This window comes from Leptonychotes weddellii, chromosome 4 (genome assembly GCF_054177405.1).
Source record: "Leptonychotes weddellii isolate Sample4059 chromosome 4, ASM5417740v2, whole genome shotgun sequence".
NCBI lineage: Eukaryota > Metazoa > Chordata > Mammalia > Carnivora > Phocidae > Leptonychotes > Leptonychotes weddellii.
In genome coordinates, this window is record NC_138372.1 from 87,446,997 (window position 1) to 87,469,210 (window position 22,214).

At 37.8% G+C, this 22,214-nt stretch overlaps 1 protein-coding gene across 5 annotated transcripts in view; it reads left to right on the top strand.

The window, feature by feature from the left end:
• MAGI3 (membrane associated guanylate kinase, WW and PDZ domain containing 3) overlaps positions 1-22,214 on the top strand; it is a 230,754-nt gene that overhangs the window by 124,062 nt on the left and 84,478 nt on the right. For all 5 annotated transcript variants that reach the window (XM_031016887.2, XM_081815695.1, XM_006728471.3 and 2 more), the window contains one exon: positions 14,499-14,615. In XM_031016887.2, the coding sequence (XP_030872747.1) occupies positions 14,499-14,615 (117 nt within the window). The remainder of the gene's footprint in view (positions 1-14,498; positions 14,616-22,214) is intronic.

Below are 22,214 nucleotides of genomic sequence, written 5' to 3' on the forward strand. Positions count from 1 at the left end.
TTCTGCCCATTTTTTGACTTGATTATTTGTTTTTTGGGTGTTGAGTTTGAGAAGTTCTTTATAGATCTTGGATACCAGCCCTTTATCTGTAGTGTCATTTGCAAATATCTTCTCCCATTCTGTGGGTTGCCTCTTCGTTTTATTGACTGTTTCCTTTTTAAGATTTTTAAATTTACTTTTTCGAGATAGAGAGAATGAGCTGGGGGAGGGGCAGAGGGAGAAGCTTAGCAGGGAGTCTGATGTGGAGCTCCATCCCCGGGACCCTGGAATCATGACCTGAGCTGAAGGCAGACGCTTAACCGACTGAGCCACCCAGGTGCCCACAATTGCTTCTTCTAAGGATAATGTTTGGTATTGAAAATCTCTTCATATATGTGGGTTTAAATAGTGAATCTCAAGTCTGTCTGCTTTTCTTCTCCAGTACCACTGCTGATCTAAATCATCTCTCACCTGGACAGTGACCCTCATCTTTTAACTGTATGCCTCGTAGCTGTTTTTGGCTCCTTCCCCTGTGTAGGGGCATATTTTAATATGCCCGTGTCTGCTCTTGTTATTTCTCTGCTTAGAGCCCATCAGTGCTGTTTCTTGAGTACCTTTCCTATGTCCCTGGGTTCCACTTGGCTTTTATCATTAGCACATGAACTCTCCAACTTGATGTAGAAGAGTCTAGTCTCTATTTATAGCATCAGATGTCTGGTGAGGTAGAGAAGGTTAGGGAGGGAGCCAGAGCAAAGGGCAGCTACATTTTGGGAACTTTGTCACTGTTTCTCTCTGAACTTTCTGTCTCCTGCTCTTAGGAATGGGGAGCAGCAGCTCATACACATTTTGTTTTGGAGATCAGCGTGTATCATTCCATTCTCAAAGTCACTCTGGTCTGCAGCTTTGAAGTAGGTTTGCCTGCTGCCATTACACCTCCCACTTAAGAACCTAGGACAAAAGAAAAATGGCAGTGCTTGGCCAATGAATTCTTCCTTCAGCCCTGTTATGCCCTCCCAGAGCCCGTGGGAGCTGGGGATGTCTTTGGGGCCCTCCTGAATGTTTCGTACTCAGAGTCTGCAGAATGTGTTGGGCTTATGAGCTAGAACATTGCATATCGGCTTCTGGTATTTTCTCAGTGTGGTCCAAATTGTTTTGTATCCTTTAAAGTTAATGTTGAATGGATGGAGATTAACTCTTTTCCTTTTTTTTTTCCAGATTAATTTTTAATAGAGAGTCTAATTTCTTTTTTATAGCTACATAGCTTTCCACTTTGATGGATATCCATAGCTTATTCAACTTTTTTTTTAAATTTAATTTCATTATAATTAACATACAGTGTTATATTAGTTTCAGGTTTACAACATAGTGTTTTTTCCTTCTATTTTTGATATGTATCCTATTTCTTCTATATTGGAGACAGAATTTTGGGGGGTTTTTTTGGTCTTTTTTTTGGTAAAAGTGACTTACACTGCCAATAGCCCAGAAGATTCTCTTTTAGTACTTGAACCTAAATTCAGGATTATCAAGCTAGATAATGCCATTTAGTACTCTTGATTGTGGTTCTTAGAGTGCAGTTTCTTAGTTCTAATTGATGTTGGAATTTATAGAAATTCCATTGTCTTTTGGAATAGATTTATTTCTTGCCATTGGTTTAGTTTTAGGGGTTTTGATTTCTTTCTTCTTTCCCTCCCATCCTTTAATGGAAAATGGGAGACTGGAGATCTTCTGACATTTTCATTTGTGTTGACATTTTCTGGAAGGTCCTGATTCAGTCAGCCTTACAGGTAGGGTGAGTGGGGGAAAGGATTCTTAGTGGAGAAATCTGAATGGGGGATGCGCACAGAAGGGGCCATTTATCCCCCAAAATGTTTCTTTGGAATTTTGACATTTTTCATAACCATGTTTTATAAGAGTAACTTTAAAAATCTTTTAAAAGATGTTCCTGATTAAACATAGAGATTAGAAATGAAAGTGGGAAATACTTAAAGAATTTTGTTTAATGAGTATCAGTTCCCACTAGAGTCAGATCACTTTTGGTGTATACTATAATTTGTAGCACCTGTGACCATCTACTTTAGAAAATTTCTAAGGATTCATATAAATTCCTATATTAAAAACCGACCAGAGAAAAAGAATCTATGAAATTGCTTCTTTAATAGTAATTAACCATATTTAGCCTTCTACCCAAACCCAGGGGTTGAGATTGTTTACATAATGATGCATCTTAAAAATATGAATTCTCTAATAGTCATTGTTCTGGTCAGACCTGTAATCAAGTACGTCTGTATTCCCTTTCAGCTGTCTGTATCAGCTGTTACAATGAAACTTTAGTAACAGATCTTCCACCTCAAGCCTTGGACATTCTGTTGAAGCACGTAACTTTGATTTGCAAAGACTACTGAGGCCAGTTATTCTGTTTTCAGGGAAAATGACAGGGCACAATAGATGGCTTTGTACCCTCTTGTCAAAAGGATGAAGCATTAATACTGTGATTCAGATATTGGTGTGCCAGCCAGGCACTGGTTATCTGGCATTATGACAGGTTTGCTAATGATTCCTGACGTAAGTGTGGCAAAGAAAAAATTGTAAATAGCCACAGGATAGCACTTTACAAATACTGTTTTTCTTTAAGTACTAAATCTACATGATCCCATCAGATAAAAGTTTCAAAAAGAAAAGGACCCACTTTTGATGATTTATTCCTTATTTTTTCCACTCTCTTCTGCTAGGAAGGTTCATTTTACTTTGCTCTTCCTGATAAATGACTTCTTAAGGGAAAATTGTGATTTTTGTCGTGTCTTTTCTAGATTGATGATTTCTGTCTTGTTTTTCGAAGGTAGATTTTAGCTCGGTAGCTTATCAATTGAGAGTTTCAGTTAAAAGCAAAATGGTTGCAATTTAACCTAGTATGGTGAAAATAATACTTATTTTTTATTACATACCTCAATTTATCTTTTATTTTTATTTATTTATTTTTGAGAGAGAGAGAGAGTGCCCATATACAAACATGAGGGGAGGGGCAGAGAGAGGAAGACAGGGAATCCTAAGTGGGCTCCATACCCAGCACAGAGCCCGAAGTGGGGCTTGATGTCATGACCCTGAGGTCATGACCTGAGTGGAAATCAAGAGTCTGATGCTTAACCAACTGAGCCACCCAGGAGCCCTGAGATGTTGATATCTTAAAGAAAGAGCATTTAGATAAAAGCAGCTTTTAGAAAGTTTAAAAACTTCAAAAATTATAATATTTAACGGACTGAGCGACCCAGGCACCCCAAAAATAATACTTATTAAAAACAAATGATTAAAAGAAAACCTACACAAATAGTCTCAGCATTCACATAGAACTTTGGCACATTTTTTGTTATAATAGTCCACTGGGTCAGGCTTCCTTTTCTACTAATGACCTTTGAAGGGCACAGTTTTTGAAAATACAGTCTAATTTCTAAAAGTTTTTTCTTATTATAGTAATAGGTTTTCACTGTAAAAAATTTGCAAATACAAAAACCATGAGGAAAAGAGTTTTTAAAGAAAATGTTTGAAAAATTACCCAATAATTATACCCTGTGGTAATACTCTTAAGTATTTTTAATTATTTAAATATGAGTTTGTCTTATGTATGTTTTTTATTTGCATGTCCTGAGATTGTTTCAGTTTGAGATCACAGTGAATATTGTGTTGTGACCTGCTTTTCTCACTTAAAATATATCATGAGCATTTGACCACATTGTTATACTGAAAACATTATTTTTAATGCTGCTGCTTTATGAAAGGATTTCTTTGTCTTTGACAATTACAGTAAAAGTATTTTTTACAAGATGGATTCCATTTAAAAGTCTATCAGTATAGCAACCACATTATTTAAGTGTCAGTTTGGTGTGTTTAAAACAAGTATTTACTCAGCGCTATGCTAGGCATTGTAGAGTAGAGAGATGAACGAAACATAGTTCCTGACTTCACTCAGGCCTAAGACCCAGTGAGGGAGGCCGAAATGTGCCCCACTGTTCTGTAGCAAGAACCAGCAGGGAGGAGAGATGAAAACAGGAGCTTCTTCCTGCGGACTTCAGAGTTCTCCTTGAGTCTTGGCTTCAAAGAGCAGGTGGACAAGTGACCAGTGTGCAGACCTTTTGCTCTGACAGTATTTATATGTACACAACACTGGGGGGTGCCAGGTAGAGTAGACAGAAAACTGAAACCGGTAGGGGTAATAGTTGGAGGTGGAGGTTTGAAGGGTAGGGCAGGGTGTTAACAGGACCTGTATAGTTGCCTCAGAAGTAAGAACATACAAAGGTACAATGGCATTTTCCTCTGGGACACCCACTCTTTTTCTTTGTAATTCAGATCCCTGGCCATGCATCAGAGGTTTTTTTTTTTAGAGAAATGATTGTTATTTGCAAATACATCCTACCCTGAAATACTTGCTTTATTTAAACAAATAAAAACCATCAGAACTTCTTTAAAAAGCATGATAATGTGTTTTACTGATACATAATTTGAATATAATAAAGCAATTTCAGTGCTGCATTAACATTGAATTCTACATGTAATACGCAGTATTAGGCGTTCAGGAATGAATATATTTAGTTTGGTACAGTTCAGAGGTTTTTCAGATGTATAGTCTACCTAAACCAAATAATTGTTTCTTTAGCTATGCTCTCAGTTCTGGAGGCAGGGAAGGAAGAAAGGAAGGAAAGAAAGGGAAAGAAGAAGACCTTTTTCGGGTGTACAGGGCAAGAACCAGGTACGCAGCAGCAGACTTGACCTCAGATTGCCAGTGATGTAGGATCCAGGGAGGTAAGATGAAATGTGACCCATGTATTTATCATGGCTGCTTCCAGGAACCAGTGGAGAATGGACACTGCCATTTTAACAATCTACTATTGCCATAAATATATAATATAGGCAAAAAATGTGACCTCTGACAGAGAAAGACAAATACTGTGTGTTCTCTTATTTGTGGAATCTAGGAAAGCCAAACTCATGGAAATAGAGAGTATAATGGTGGTTGCAAGGGGCTGCAGGTGGGGGAAATGGAGAGATGTTGGTCAATGGGTACAAACTTCCATCTGTAAGATGAGTAAGTTCTGGGGGACTGACTGTAACTAACATGACTATACCTAACATGGTGACTATAATCTAACAATACTGTATCATATACTTGAAAGTTAAGAGAAAAGATCTTAAATCTTATCACCACATTAAAAAAAAATGGTAATTATATGAGGGGTTGGAGGTGCCAACTAACCTTATTGTGATAATGATTTCACAGCATATGTGTATCAAATCATTGCATTGTACACCCTAAACTTACCTGTGTTATATGTCAATAATATCTCCATAAAGCTGGGGAAGAAATCAACACTGAATTTGACCTCCGTGAGCAGGAGGCTTTCTCCTGACTGGTGAGGTGACAGCAGTGTTCTGTGGGAGATGACAACATTGCATCATTGCTTCGGTCTGGGTTTCTTCAAACTGTTAACTCGGGACAGTACTGGACACCGACCAGTTGTAAAAACTGAAATGGCTCAAGGGATTCCAGAGCATTTCATGCTTTGCAGATTTGGGACTGAGTCAGAATTTAATTATATACATTATTTTTAAAAATTCATTAAGTTCCTACTTGCCTGTAATGACAGAGGCATAAAGGTTTAGGTAAGTATGTGTCTTCCAACTTTAGGACCATGAATGTAGAGATAGAAGACAGAACAGAAATAATGAGATGGCCTTTGAAGTACGGAATGTAGAGGTGGCCAGTAAGAACATATCCGTAGTTGTTAGCTTAAAGCAATTAGTAAGGGCCTTGGTGTCAGACTTAGTTGTTGGTGTTCTTATTATTGGAAGGTGCTAGTCAACCCACTAGTCCCTGGAACTCTTGTCTCAGCTTGTGGGAACCCTTCCTCACTTTCTAAGAACCAGCTCTACTGGATTTCTCTCCCTTCCTGTAATCACTGTGTTCCTTCCCACCTCAAGTAAGCGTCTTTGCATGTCCCATTCCCTCAACTCCCCTCCCCTCCCTTTTTTTTTGGCCCAGCTGGCTCCTGTTTATCCTTCAGGTTTCAGCTCCAGTGTAACTTACTTAGGGACGTCTTCCCGGGCTGCCCTGCCTTAGGATCTAGATAGTGGATTCCCACAGTGCTCTGTGCTAATCTTTCCTAATGCTCTTGTGTTTGAAATGTCTTTTTCAATGTTCATCTTCCCTGCGAGGCTTCAGGTTTCATTTGCGTGAACTCTCATTCCGGGCTTTACCCTCAAGTGCCTACTGCCAAGGACTGGGTGCATCCTTGTTTACATAGTAGTTGCAGCTGTTTCAAGGAAGGGTAGGGTCTTCATGAGAGAGCTTTGCTCGCACTCTCATAAGCTTATGCAAGAGAAGAAATTCATCAAAAGATATAGATAGATAGATGGGTAGGTGGGGGCCGGGCATTTAGCACAGTACTCCAGTAAAGGTTCTGGAGCCGGGCTGACTGGGTTCAGATCCCAGGTCTGCTACCTTTAATGATGTCACCTTGTCCAAGTTACTTAACCTCTTTATACCTCAGCCCCTTCTGTGTAAAGTGGAAATAATAATAACACCTACCTCAAAGGTTTTCATGGGGGTGAAAACTCATAGTGTGTAATATATATAATAACATTTCTAAAATAAGTCCTAGTGATCTCTATTTCCCATTCCTCTTCTCATTCCTGCGTCTCCCCCCCACCGCCAGGAAAAGCAGAAGGGTTTGGGGGTTTTTTCCTGCTTGGACTTGTTATCCCCAGTGGTGCTAGAACACAGTAGATATGAAAGGTTAATTTAGCCTTATTTTATATTTCAGGATAACCAGATACCATTTTGTGAATTCATTTAAAAGTATTAATAAATAAACAACAGAATTCAAGGAATTAGCATATAAACTATAATTAAACCTACTTTTAAAGACTTACAAGTGCATGCTGCTTCAATGAAAATTTATTTTAGTGTTTTGATAGTCAAAATAAAATCAGTTTCATTGTTTAAGAAACACAGTTTAGGATAAAGTTGTATACAGACTACTAAAAAGTGCTTTATCAGGTGAGTATTCTCTTCTAAAATTTCATGTATTCAAGGATAGAGAGGGTCAAATGAAAAATCAAAAATACAAAATTCAACTGATCCACTCATTTTGTGTGCTAGATACTAGGACTAACTCTGTAAAAACAAACCATGGCTTGGCCCTCAGCTGACAAACTTGTATGTTTAACAACTGTATAAGATAATTTTGGGGGCACCTGGGTGGCTCAGTTGGTTAAATGTCTGCCTTTGTCTTGGATCATGATCCTAGGGTCCTGGGATCCATCCCTGCAGCAGGCTCCCTACTCAGCAGGGAGTCTGCTTCTCCCTCTTCCTCTGCCCCTCCAGCCCACCTGTGTGCGTGCTTTCTCTCTCAAATAAATAAGAAATCTTTAAAAAAATAACTTTGAATAACTTCTGTGTCATAGAATATATTTTACAGTGAAATGTGTAGGTTGACTTTCTAGAGAAGACTTGTTCAAATACCATTTACAGTTTCACAACAGATAGACTACCATTTGATTTATCTTGTTTTAGGAGCATCCTGCCTTAACCAAGGAGCCAGTTTGGAGTTAAGCTTCTGTATATCCTCTTAACCACTTTCACGCAGCTTTCTCTTACTACTGTAGAGCTCAAGAGGTGGAGGAAGCAATGAAATACACCGCTAGGTCTAATGGGAAAGGACTAATGAGTTTACGTTCATTGTGTTGAGCTAGTTATATGGAACAGTTTATTGGGGAAAGTCACTAGGCTAATCCTATAGTCACCATAGTAAAGAAGAGAACTAGGACATGGTTATGCCCATACTTTTTGCTGTTGAGGACAACAGATTTTTAAAAGTTTATCACATCTCTAGGTGTGGTTCCAAGACTAGAGATTTCTTTCTTTCTTTCTTTTTTTTTTAAGATTTTATTTATTTGAGAGAGAGAGAGAGAACACACTAGTGGAGGGGAGAGGCAGAGGGAGAAGGAGAAGCAGGCTCCCTGCTGAGCAGGAAGCCTGACACAGGGCTGTATCTCAGGGTCCTCGGATCATGACCTGAGCCAAAGCAGATGCTTAACTGACTGAGCCACACAGGCGCCCCCAAACTAGAGATTTCTAAAACAAAAGTTATATGAGGAAATTCTTTATGGGGACACAGAGTGCTCTGAGCAGCTCACGTTTGTTTTTAAAAGATGTATATGATTGACAAATGGAAGGAGCACATAATCACATTTATAGAGAGCTAAGTAGACTGTAAGAAATGAGCATTTAAGAATTTTCTTCTCTACAGGCCAAAGCTCAAAAGGAGCTAAGATACTTCAGAGAGCACAAAATGCTTTTAAGGTTGTGTCTGGTGCAAAAGCAACAGGAAGGAAGAGGTAGGTTTACTGTCAGAAGATGTTGTTAATGTTAGCTGTTTGTAGGCAGAAATAGACATGTGCCATTCTTACTTTGCTTCCATAATCTTGAACTAGCAGAATTACTTTTCAAATAGTAAAAGGAAAACAAACAGCCTGAAATGGGGGAAATTAAATTTCTTTAAAATGAGAAGATAATAAAAGTTTCATTCACTTTAAATGAATTTACATTTTCAAAACTCAACTGAATTGCCTCCCAGGAGTTAAAGGCACGAAAGATTTGATCTCAGAGCTATTGTCCGTTTTCTTTATGAAATCATGGAGAATATGGAAAGTACCAGGAGACTGAAGAGAGGCACATGTTCCAGTTTCCAAAAAGGTGTGAAGTAGATTGTAAAAACTCAAGCCTACTTCCTTAACTTGAAACTGTGGCAAGATTTGAAGAGATTGAACAAATATAAAAAATTTCAAGTGTTTAGAGAAGAATGGGATGATCACTATGAATTAGTGTGAATTTATAAGAACAAGATATGCCAAACTCCTCTCATCCCCCCACCCAATTTTATAATTACTACTGGGTTAGAGAATAGTAAAGTCATGTGCCATCTTGATTTAAGGAAGTGGTTGGCAAAGTCTCTTAGACGATCCTTATGGAAAAGGCAGTGAAATGTTGACAATTAGACCAGTTTACAGCTGGTTGAATGGCTACTCCCATGCTGACATGCCATAGGGTTTATCTGATTTATAACCAGTGTCTCTACACACACATTCCTCAAAGAGAACTGCTAGTGAATATTAGTTCACATATATTCCAAAAATATGGATTTGTAGCGATGGGTTCTTTTGACTAAGGATTTGTATGTTGAAACTTGAGTGTCTGGATTTATTCATATGATTGAGATTTCAGTTACAGACTTTTCCCCACCTGAGCTGTATTTGTAAGATATGTAGATCTATTTTAAGTTTCATGAATAAACTTAATAAATCACTTAGAAGTCAGGGAGTAATCTTAACACTTAAAGCAAAGCCTGGATGGGTGGGAATGCTAAATTATGAAGAATCTTTTTCTCTTCCTTGTTTAGCAACAACTGCATTAACCCCAAGTAAATGTTTTTCATACCCTTGAAATGTCAAGTTTCTGTGAAACTCTGCCTGAATAAAAGGCTGACGTTTATATACAACTTGATAATATAGATATACTCAGCAGTGTTTTTGTGAGTTAATGTTTCTCTTGGCCTTCTAGTAATTCCACAGTCATCTGCCTACTCAGGATATTTGTACTTTTTTTTTTTTTAAACAAATTCCCTGGAATCCTATCAAAGAGGGAACCATAATATTCTGTCCCCTTACAGAAGGTCGTTTGGTTTCTTGAGGCAAGGAAGTTCATGATGACTACTATATTCATTATATTTTACTATTAATTATTAATCTGAAAGAATGCCAACCCCATATAAATTGTTAATCTTTTATAATTGACATTTCACTGATATTTGTAATATTTTTCTCCAACCTTGAAGATGTGTGATGACTTTTTTGAATGACTTGTGCATTTTAAATGAAATACTACATTTATGACATTGTCCCTCACCCTTTTCTTGGCAACTGTTCATTTCATCATTGCATCCAGAACCCCAGCAGGAGTTGTGGGTGGTAATTGAGAGTGAGTGCAGTTCCCGCCCAGATAATCTCAGGTACCATTCTTTAAATCTGGTTCTTTCTGCTTTAACTGGCCTCTCAGTCTTAAGATCTTATAGGCCTTTGAAACAGGAAATGAGGTGTTTTAACTTCATTTCCACCTTAAGAATCCCATTTTTAGCTGTAACTTGTGATCTGTGACTTTTATTATGGCTTTGTCTCTCATTATATCTGATTTAATAGCTGTTATTTTAATTGGATTAAAATCCAGTCTGAGTTTTCAGCATTTTATAGTTACCTCTGTGAGCTATACCATATCTTATATAAAGTTTCAAATTAAAACACAAAATCTTGAGTTAAAAAAAAAGTGTTGATTCATATTGTCTTCTTGAATTACGGAGGCATTATCCTTTATCCAAATTAAGTGTATTCATGAAAATATGTTCGGTAGAGGATTTTTAGATATTGGAGCTGGTACTATATTATTTTAAGTGGAAAAAAACAATGATGCATTCTCTATCTGTTCAAGAACTCTAAACATCCACATATGTCACTAAAACTTGTAAGCACCTATATAACAACCCATCAAAGCTTTTGTATAATATTTATTACAAAGCATTTGGAACATACCTTACCTAATTTTTAAAATATTTAATAAATTCATTATTGGGTTTGTTTTTGTTCAATAAGAAATGAGACTATGCAGTATTTTTTTTAATTTAAATTGAATTTCGTTAACATATACTGTATTATTAGTTTCAGGGGTAGAATTTAGGGATTCATCAGTTGCATGTAACACCCAGTGCTCATTATATCAACTGCCCTCCTTAATGTCCATCACCAATTACCCTATTCCCCCATCCTCCTCCCCTCCAACAACCCTCAGTTTGTTTCCTATAGTTAAGAGTCTCTTATGGTTTGCCTCCCTCTCTGTTTTCATCTTACTTTATTTTTCCTTCCCTTCCCCTATGTTCATCTGTTTTGTTTCTTTTTTTTTTTTTTTTAATGAAAGACAGAGAGCATGAGAGGGGGGAGGGTCAGAGGGAGAAGCAGACCCCCAGCTGAGCAGGGAGCCCGATGTGGGACTCGATCCCGGGACTCCAGGATCATGACCTGAGCCGAAGGCAGTCGCTTAACCGGCTGAGCCACCCAGGCGCCCCATCTGTTTCTTAAACCCCACAAATTATGTGGCATTTGTCTTTCTCTGACTTATTTCACTTAGCATAATACCCTCTAGTTCCATCCATGTCGTTGCAAATGGCAAGAGTTCATTCTTTTTGATGGCTGAGTAATACTCCATTCCAATATTCCTGTGTGTGTGTGTATAATATATATATCATATATATTATATATATTGTAACTGATGAAGTCCCAATAGTTCATTTTTGCTTTTGTTTCCCTTGCCTTTGGAGACGTGTCTAGCAAGAAGTTGTTGTGGCTGAGGTCAAAGAGGTTGCTGCCTATATATATATATCTTCTTTATCCATTCCTGTGTTGATGGACATCTGGGCTCTTTTCTATAGTTTAGCTGTTTTGGACATTGCTGCTATAAACATTGGGGTGCAGGTGCCCCTTCGAGTCACTATGTTTGTATCCTTAGGATAAAAATACCTAGTAGTCAGTTGCTAGGTCGTAGGGTAGTTCTATTTTTAACTTTTTGAGGAACCTCCATACTGTTTTCCAGAATGGCTGCACCAGTTTACATTCCCACCAACAGCGTAAGAGGGTTCCCCTTTCTCCACATCCTCGCCAACATCTGTTATTTCCTGAGTGGTTAATTTTAGCCATTCTGACTGGTGTGAGGTGGTATCTCATTGTGGTTTTGATTTGTATTTCCCTGATGATGAGTGATGTTGAGCATTTTTTCATGTGTCTGTTGGCTATTTGTATGTCTTCTTTGGAGAAATATCTGTTCATGTCTTCTGCCCATTTCTTGACTGGATTATTTGTTCTTTGGTGTTGAGTTTGATAAGTTCTTTATAGATTTTGGATGCTAGCCCTTTGTCTGATAAGTCATTTGCGAATATCTTCTCCCATTCCATAGACTGCCTGTTAGTTTTGTTGACTGTTTCCTTTGCTATGCGAAAGCTTTTTATCCTGATGAAGTCCCAATAGTTCATTTTTGCTTTTGTTTCCCTTGCCTTTGGAGACGTGTCTAGCAAGAGGTTGTTGTGGCTGAGGTCAAAGAGGTTGCTGCCTGTATTCTCCTACAGGATTTTGATGGATTTCCTATCTCACATTTAGGTCTTTCATCCATTTTGAGTTTATTTTTGTGTATGGTGTAAGAAAGTGGTCCAGTTTCATTCTTCTGCATGGGGCTGTCCAATTTTACCAACACCATTTCTTGAAGAGACTGTCTTTTTTTCCATTGGATATTCTTTCCTGCTTTGTTGGAGACCATAGAGTTGACCATAGAGTTGAGGGTCTATTTCTGGGTTCTCGGACTGTACAGTATTGATTATGAATTGTGTTTTTCTTCCACTCAGCAAAGAACAAGTACTGTGATAAAAATAAGAAATGGCGGGCGCCTGGGTGGCTCAGTTGGTTAAGCGACTGCCTTCGGCTCAGGTCATGATCCTGGAGTCCCGGGATCGAGTCCCGCATCGGGCTCCTTGCTCTGCAGGGAGCCTGCTTCTCCCTCTGACCCTCCCCCCTCTCATGTGCTCTCTGTCTCTCTCATTCTCTCTGTCTCAGATAAATAAATAAAATCTTTAAAAAAAAAAAATAAGAAATGGCATAATATGATTCCATCTAAATGGAACTCGGGTTGGTAGAGCCCCTGAATGCCTGGCAGAAACCACTTCTGTGACCAGGGATTCTTCTGTGTTATCCCTGTAAATATCTTTCAGGCTTTCTTCTTTGATCAGAGAGGGGTCCCCCTTCCTCAGCATCTATTTTTGGCAAGGCAAAACAGAGACTTTTTGGTCTGTGTTTATTAGTTTAGGATCCGAATGTTATCTCTAAACTTTAGCAGCACCCTGGTTTCCTGCTTGTATTAACACCCTCTCATTTGGTTATGCTTGCTTATACCTGTGAGAAAAGACCAAAAGGGGGGATTAGAAATGCTACATCATGGAATAATAGTTAAAAGAATGAACTGATCTGTAGTAACCTTTTGACTTATCCTTGTCATAATTAAGCTGTTCCAAATAAAACAAAGAGTATATTTTAATTGCCTAGTCATTTCTTACTCAATATAGTAACCCATTATGTTTTAGCATTGCCCTTTTGTAATCCTGTGAAGTCTTATCTAGTGAACAGTGTTTGGATTGCTTTGGTTTTCATTTTAAGTTCAACCTTTACTATAAATTCACTGCTATCAGATTTCTGCAATCCTCTATTTTTCTGCTTAACATTTCTTTGAGACCTCTAATAGTCCTCTTTTTATCTCCCATTTTCCCCACAAATAAGAAAAAAAAAATCTTTCATTCTGTTATTGAATCACCTTGTATCTAGGAGTCAAGTGAGTGGACAGAAAATGCCTGTTCAGTCAGTGATAGGCAGAAGGCTCTAAGGTAGGGTCCATTTGGCCTTTTGGAAGATGGCCAGTGTGGGTGGAAGCATGGCTAGTGGGGGGTTAGTGAATGGGTTTGAGTCAGAGATGGCCAAAGCTAGAACATGTGGAAGTTTGGATTTTATCCCAAGTGCAAAAAGAAGTCATGGTGGGGGTGGGGGGCACTAAACAGAGTAGTGATTATTTGGTTTATGTTCAGAATCTCACTCTGGCTTCTGTGTAAGTGGTGGGAGCAGGAGGGAGGCAAGAATGAATGCAGGGAGACAGATTAGAAGGCTGTTGCAGAATCCGAGGTGGGAAATGATGGTGGCTTTGATTAGGGTGGAGGCTCTGGAAATGGAGAGAAGTGGACATAGGGCATGTTTTGGAGATAGAACTGACAAAAGTTGCTACTGGATTGGATCTGAGGGATAGAAGTGAAAAGGAGAAATCAGAAACTTCTGATGACTTCTAGCTTTTGGGTCTGTTCTGCTGGGTTGATGGTGCTATTATTTGCTTAAGACAAGGAAAACTAGAGCAGAGGAAAAATTGGGGGAGGATGGAATTAAGAGTTCTGTTTCCGCTGTCTGAAATTTGAGGTGCTTATTTGACTTTCTATATTTGCAATGTATACGAATGAGTTTGATGGCTCTGGAGCTTGGTGGACATAGATCAGGGATGGAGACATGATAAGCACCTAGAAGCTATCAGTATATAGATGGTATTTAAAGCTATAGATGGAAATTATCTTGGGTATTTGTCATATTCTCTGACCTATACCTTGTCCTTCCCCTACTATTGTAAAATTATGCCCACATTATGTACTATAGGTATATGTTATTAATTATAGTACTATAATAATTCGTTTTTAGTAAAGCAATGTTGTTTTTAGTAAAATACAGTAAAATACTCTGATTTCTTTTTCCTGTCTATAGCTAAATGGTTTAAGGGTATTCAGTCACTACCATCAATATTTAACTGGAGATCTAACAGTTATGTGTTCTGTCTTCTGTGGTTTTTTTCGTAGGCAAAGTCATTAATAAAGATTTGCGACATTACCTGAGTCTTCAGTTTCAGAAAGGATCAGTTGACCACAAATTGCAGCAAGTGATCAGAGATAATCTCTACTTGAGAACCATTCCATGTAAGTATGAGATTGAATAAAAGAAAGGCCAATGTATCCTTATTTAACTAATCAAACATGTAGAAGTAATTCAGTAGAGTATCTTATATCAGATTGGGAAGACTGAGTTGGGGCACTAGAATGAAACACAAATTGGATAAGGAGAAAAGTTTTCCAAGGACATGCAGGGCTTTTGTTTTTAAAGTAGAAAAACTAGAAGATTCTATATTGTAACTTTAAAAACAGTCATTAGACTTTAAGAGTTTAAGACTATCCATGTACATTCTGCTAACTAAATTTTCTTCTATAAATCAGTTCCAAATGTTTATTCAGTAAGAATAAATAATAAACTTTTTTCACTCTCAGTGCCTTGTACACTGAGAACAAACATTTTTGTATTAATTATTAGGACATTACTTATTTTAAGATCTGCCCCTTCCCCAAAGGAAAAAAGGAGGAAATGCACTACCTTCTTTGTAGTAATCTATGTTGAATTTTTATCTAGATGTTTGTATATCAGTTCCAGTCTTGGTAGTTTTCATAGGACCTGGTTGTTGTTGTTGTTGTTGCTGTTGTTGTTGTAAGGATGCTGTGTGTGTGTGTGTGTGTGAGTGTGTGTGTGTGTGTGTGTGTGTTTTAACACAAAACAAGAAACCATGTATGCTTAGATTTTAGTTAGAACAAGTCTGGGAAAGAATAAAAAGCAGTAAACAGTAAAAGGATGTAAAAGAATGTTCTGGTTTGTATTCCTTTTCAATATATTTGTAACTTCTTGTAGATAGTAGCTCTTATAATGGCTCTGGAATTCTTTATTTCTTTTTCTTGTTATTTACTCTTACACAGTGTCCCATCTATCACCAAGCTGCCTAATTACGCTCCTTAAATACCGATCCTTCTGCACTGCCTTAGATGCTCACCCTTTCTTGCTTGAACTTTTTTTTTTTTTTTAACAGATAACAATATGTAGGGGCAAAGAGCTGGGTGAAAAATACTGATCCTTGGACAAGTTACTTGATCTTCCTGAACCTCAGGATCCCCATATATAAAATATGAATAACAAGAGACACCTCATGGAGTTCTAAGAATTAAAATGAGAACATGAGGGCAAACCATGTGTCCTGGAGTAGACCCTCAGTGTCTGCCCTCTTCCCGGTTCTAGCTGCATCCCCACCTCCCACATCCCCTCAGTCTGGTCTGTCTTTAAGTGCATGTCTGACTCTTGTCCATCTACAGTTTATCCTTCAAAGTCTCTCATTGAGTACAAGTCCAGACTCTTTAACATGGTATAAAATGTTTTGGTTTTGTTTTTAAATCCAACTCCTTATGATTTCCTCCTGTAAATCTACCTGGTTGGATTTCAGAATTGCAACTCCTGTCTTCTTTTCTTTGCATTTGCCTGGTATATCTTTGTCTGACTTTTATTCTTTCATCTTTCTGAAGCTCTTTGTTTTACAAATAGTGTTGGATGTTGTAGCCAGTGTGAAACTTTCTTTATATTTATTGATGTGATCCATGTCTTTAGTCTCTGTTTTGTCATGGTTTTCTATTTTACCCATATACACATCTTTTATATAAAAAGCCTTTCACCACATAGTCCATTTTATTTGATCTCTCTCTTTAGAAAGGTTTGTATCTTCATTCTAATGGCCATCTTTATACTTTTATATAATACTCTGTTCTTCCTCCCTTCCTAAATAATCTACTTATTGCTTCTTACTCCTTCCTTCTCTCCCATCATCTGACTAGAGAAATAATATTTTTTTACCCCAAACAAAGATAATCAGCAAGCTTATTCCACTTCATATATGCTTTCCTCATTTTCACTGTTTTTTTTTTTATTCTTGACCTGTGTCTATATTAACAAAACAAACAGCCATTACATATTGCACTCTCCCCTTTATTATCATTTATTCTTTATTCTGTAGGTAAATACACATCGAATGTAACTACCAATCCTTATGTTGGTGTTTCTTCAATAACTGTGGTTTTCTAAAGCTGCTTCTTCTCTACTAGATTCCCCAGGAAAGAGAGGATCATCACAGTTGGTCTATGGCCTTTACACTTTCAAGTTTGTTTGGATATATATGAAATCTTTGCCTTATATTTTCTTTCCTTGACTATCTTAATTCTATTAGTCGATTATCTGATTATCTTCTGGCATAAAGCATTGCTCTTTAAAAGTCTGAAAACAATCTAATTTTCATTCCCTTATAAATAACTTGGTATTTTGCCCGCATGGGCTGTCTCAGGGTAGCATTTTTAGTTTCATAGCTCTAGAGCTCCCTCTTCCCTTGTTAAAACAAGTTAATAAAAATATGTACTTGTACTTTCTGCTGTACTCTGCACTTTTACTTGGATCTTCTTTTAAATTTATTTGTACTGTCCTAGTTTTGCAGTTTCTCCTCAGTGTGAGGTTTTGTCCTAGAAAGGAGTTACAGTTTATTTGGTTTTCATTCATAGGGTCCAAACAGCTACAGCCTTTTCACATCCTAACAGGACTTGTAACCAACACACTGAAGTGTCCACAACTCCTCCAAGAATGCAGTGGTATATCAGTGACAGTTAACATACCAAATGGTTTTTAATTACCATTCTTTACTGAAAGATACCAAATCTTCTTGTAGAAAATTCTGATTCCGGGTCTGGAGCAAGGAAAGTACAAGATGAGCTTGGAACACCTGATTATCCCAGGAAGTATGTAAATGCCTAAAAAACTATGGGGACATATCAGAAGCACATTTTTTTTTTTTTTTTTAAAAAGCCATCTAGAAAGGGTTCCCACTGACAAGATCTGAAACAATTTGAGCAACAAAATTAATAAGAGAAAGAAAGACATCTACCATTGTCAGATACTGCACTGTTGAAAGGACAAGACTATGATCCCTAATAAAAGTGGAAAGGAGACTGCACACAAAGGAGTCCTGTGGTTTCATCAGCCTTCTGCCTGGAGCCACTTTCTGGACTATAGTACAAGGAGGGAAAGCCCAGGCAGAGTGCAGAAGATTCTGAGTTGAGGAGACAGAAATATGAGTTCAAGAAGTCTGAGGTGCCTGAGATTTGCAGGACAGGGTGTCAGAGAGGAGAGAGCTATGAAGAAAAGGAGCTCAAATAATATACATAGGTGCCCCCTTGACTCTGTTGGTGAATACTAAGCTGAGAATGTATAGGATGAGACTCCACATGGCCAGGCAAAGATTCTCTGGGAGCTGTAAAGTTAGCAATTTCCAGAGTTTACACAGGGCTGGGAGAATCTGAGTTCTAGCCTACCTGAGTGGAGAGACCTCAAGGGTCATGGCTTACTAGTAGTGCTAAAATAGGTGTGAGCTCCTTGGGGTCCATTTTAACAAAGCTTAATTAAACAAGCCCCAAAGGATCAGGCAGATATGCATACAACTTAACTGTTAGCCAAAAGAAAGGAAGGAGGGGAGGATAGGAGGGAGGAAAGGGGAAAAATCAACACTGTTTAAAGGAAGACAACAAAACCTCAACACTGAATAACATAGTACTTACAATGCCGAGTGTCTAATAAAAATTATTATGTATACAAAAGAGAATAAAATATGGCCCATAATTCAAAGAAAAGTCAGCTAATACAAAAAACAAAACAGAAATGGCATAAATGACATATAAACAGATATGACTGAAGCATGCATTTTAGAGTTATAAATATGCTCAAGGATTTAAAGAAAAATATGAATAAAAGAGAAAATGGATTTTTTTTTTTTAAAGAATTAAATGGAACTTCAAAAATTCATGGATGGGCTTAACAGCAGATTGGAAACTGCGGAAGAAAAGATCAATGAACCTGAAGACATAGCAATATAAATGAATCAAACTGAAACAGGAAAAAGACTGAAGACATTAGTTTGTTTTTTTTTTAAGTAACCAGAGAGAGAGAGAGAGACATTTCTACTTCTGCCATGAAAGACTAACTGGTGGGGTGCCTGGGTAGCTCAGTCATCAAGCGTCTGCCTTCGGCTCAGGATATGATCCCAGGGTTCTGGGATCGAGCCCCACATCAGGCTCCCTGTTCAGCGGGAAGCCTGCTTCTCCCTTTCCCATTCCCTCTGCTTGTGTTCCCTCTCTCGCTGTGTCTCTCTCTGTCAAATAAATAAATAAAAGCTTAAAAAAAAAAAAAAGACTAACTGGTACTGGAATTACCTTCTTACTGTAAACAACTAGAAATTGGGCAAGATATATGTAATAACTATTTTCAGAAATTGGGTCATAGGCAGAACAGGACTGTGATCCATTCATATTGAGCTATGCACACTGTCAAACCAAAAAGGGGGGATACAGAAAAAAAAACAAATGAAGAAATAGGCTGAAATTTTTCCACATTTGATGAAAACTATAAATCCACAGAGCTGTGGATCTCAACAAACCCCAAGCAGAAGAAACATAAAAAAACACATCTAAATATATCATATCTAATTGCTGAAAACCAGTGATAGAGAAAACATGAAAGGCAGACAGAAAAAAGATACATTAAATACGGGGCACCTGGGGGGCTCAGTCGTTAAGCATCTGCCTTCAGCTCAGGTCATGATCCCAGGGTCCTGGGATCGAGCCCCGCATCGGGCTCCCTGCTCTGTGGGAAGCCTGCTTCTCCCTCTCCCACTCTCCCTGCTTGTGCTCCCTCTCTCGCTGTCTCTCTCTCTGTCAAATGATTAAATAAAATCTTTAAAAAAAAGATACATCAAATACAAGGGAACAATGAAGGACTGTAGACTTGTCAACAGAAACCAGTACAAGGCAAAAGTCAATCAAATGTCATCTTCAACATGCTGAAAGGAAAAACTGCCAACCTAGATTTGTACATACAACAAAAATATCCTTAAGAGAAATAAACAATTTTTCAGACCAAAAAAAAAAAAAAGTGAGGGAATTTTTCACCAGACTTGCACTATAAAAAATACTAAAGGAAATTCTTCAGGTGGAATGGAAATGATACCAGAGAGATAGAACTGAAAGGAAATAGACAACAACAATAGAGTTTAAGATTTCAACACCTCCTTTAGGGAAAGTAAACAAAAAATCAGTAGGGTTATAACATGAGTAACACTTTGAACCAACTTGACCTAATTGCTATGTATTAGAACATGCCTTCCAACAACAGAAGAATATTCATTCTTTTCTAGTGTACATGGAACATTTACAAATGAAGACCATATTCTGGGCCATAAAACAAGATCCAATAAATTTAAAAGAATTTAAATCCTACAGAATATATTCTGTGATCATAATGGAATTACAGGAAATCACTTAACAAAATAATCTGGAAAATCTCTGAATATTTAGAAATTAAATAGCACACTTCTAAATAACCTGTGAGTTGAAGCCACAAGGAAAATACAAAATATTACACATATCAGCATCTCAAAACATATCAAACCCAACATACCAATTTGTGGGATGTTGGTATAACAGGAAATTTATAGTGTTAAATACTTAGCAAATAAAGATCTCAATCAGTGGTCTAAACTTCTAGCAAAAGAAGAGCAAAGTAAACCCAAATTAAGTAGAAGAAAGGAAATAAAGATAAAAGCAGAAATCAATAAACTAGAAAACAGAATAGAGAAATCAATGAAACCCAAAGTTGATTTTTTTCTGATCAGTAAAACTGGTAAACTTCTAGTCATACTGCTCAGGTAAAGAGAGAGAAAACACTGTTTAACAGTATTAAGAATGAGAGAGATGGTATCATTAAAAATCCTACAGATGTTAAGTGGACAGTCAGGAATATTCTAAACAACTTGGTGACAGTAAACTGAACTCAGATGAAATGGAAAAATTCCTTGGAGGGAAAAAACTACCAATATTCACTCAAGAAGAAATAGATGAGGGATGCCTGGGTGGCTCAGTCAGTTAAGTGTCTGCCTCTAAGTCGAGTCATGATCCTAGTATCCTGGGATCAAGCCCCGAGTCAAACTCCCTGCTTGGTGGGGAGTCTGCATATCCCTCTCCCCCGACCCTGCTTGTTCTCTCTCTCTCACTCGCTCTTAAATAAATAAAATCTTTAAAAAATAAAGAAGTAATAGATAAGCTTAATAACAGTTCTCAATCTGTTAAAGGAATTGAATTTGTAGTTTGTAACTTTCCCATTAAGAAAGTGTCAGGCCCAGATGGTAGGAGTGACTTGTTCCGAATACTTAAAGAAGAAATAATACTAATTCTACACAGACTCTTTAAGAAAATAGAGGAGGGGGGAACTTCCCAACTCATTCTGTGATCTGATCATTATCCTGATTCTAAAACCAGACAAGGACATTAGAAGAAAATAATACTAGACCACAATTTTTCATGAACATAGACTTAAAACTCCTTAAAATATTTTAGCAAATAAATATATAGCAATGTGTAAAAGAATAATAAAGTATGACCAAGGGTATTTGTCCCAGGAATGAACAGTTGGGATAACATTTCAAATTAATATGGTAACAGACTGGAAAAGAAAAACAAAACAAAACAGATGATCTCCTCAAATAGATGCAAAAAAAAAAAAACACTTGACAAAATGCAACTCCCGTTGATGGTAGAATCGCTCAGAAAACTAGTCTGCCAGTTATTAATTTAGTGCCTCTTGGCTTCAAATTACTCTTTTTTGCCTGGGTATGATATTGCAGCATTCCTCCTTTGCCAGCTGGTAGGTACATCGTCAGATTATCTTGGGGCTGGCAGGTAGAATACTGGAAAAAGAAAAATCATCTTTTGCTAGTTGCGGTGTGTCTTTTTCTTTTTGCTCCTGCCTGCAAAAAGACCGTAAGTTTCAGCAGTGCTCCAGCACTCAGTTTCCCACCTCATAGGCAGCTTCCTGAATTACACCAGTGCACCTGCTGACTTCCTTGCAGCTTCATAATGAGTTTGATGGGCACCCCACATGGCTCCCCAGATTTCAACAATATTCCCTGCAAGTGGTTTTCTACTGGGTTTCTGGCAAGTCCAGCCAGTGTCCCAGATGGTTTTCTAGGCAGTTCGAAACAGCCCCCACTGCAGGCAGCTTGCTGGTGAATTTCATCAGTACCCCAGCAGACTGTTCCTTGTCTGCCAGCCTTGACCTACCATCTGTGAACCAGATCCATCCCCAGGCTATGACCACACCTTCTTCAAAGAAGTCTGAATCCCAGAGTGTGGGAGCATCCCTCCCTTCCAAGTTTGTTCCTTATTTGAGTATTCTTCCTCAGCTCTAGGGTGGTATTCCTTAAAGTTCTCTTTTATATCCTCTTAGTTAATTCCTTGTAAATAGTTAATCATTTTTGTATTAAGCTCTCCTTGTTCAGCTTACCATGTTTCTCTCTCCTGTTTGGATCCTGGTCGATACAGAATTGGTACTTGTAGTAGTCCCAGGAGACAGACCCTCCAAGAAGGAATTTTAGATTTGGTTGTGTTCTTGGGCTTAAGCACAGTGCCACGTTCCTTCCGATGGAAAGTAGGATGCTTGTAATTCAGGACAAGAAGTGGCATCAAAGTTTATTATTATTATTATTATGTTAATCACCGTACATTACATCATTAGTTTTTGATGTAGTGTTCCATGATTCATTGTTTGCGTATAACACCCAGTGCTCCATGCAGAACGTGCCCTCTTTAATACCCATCACCAGGCTAACCCATCCTCCC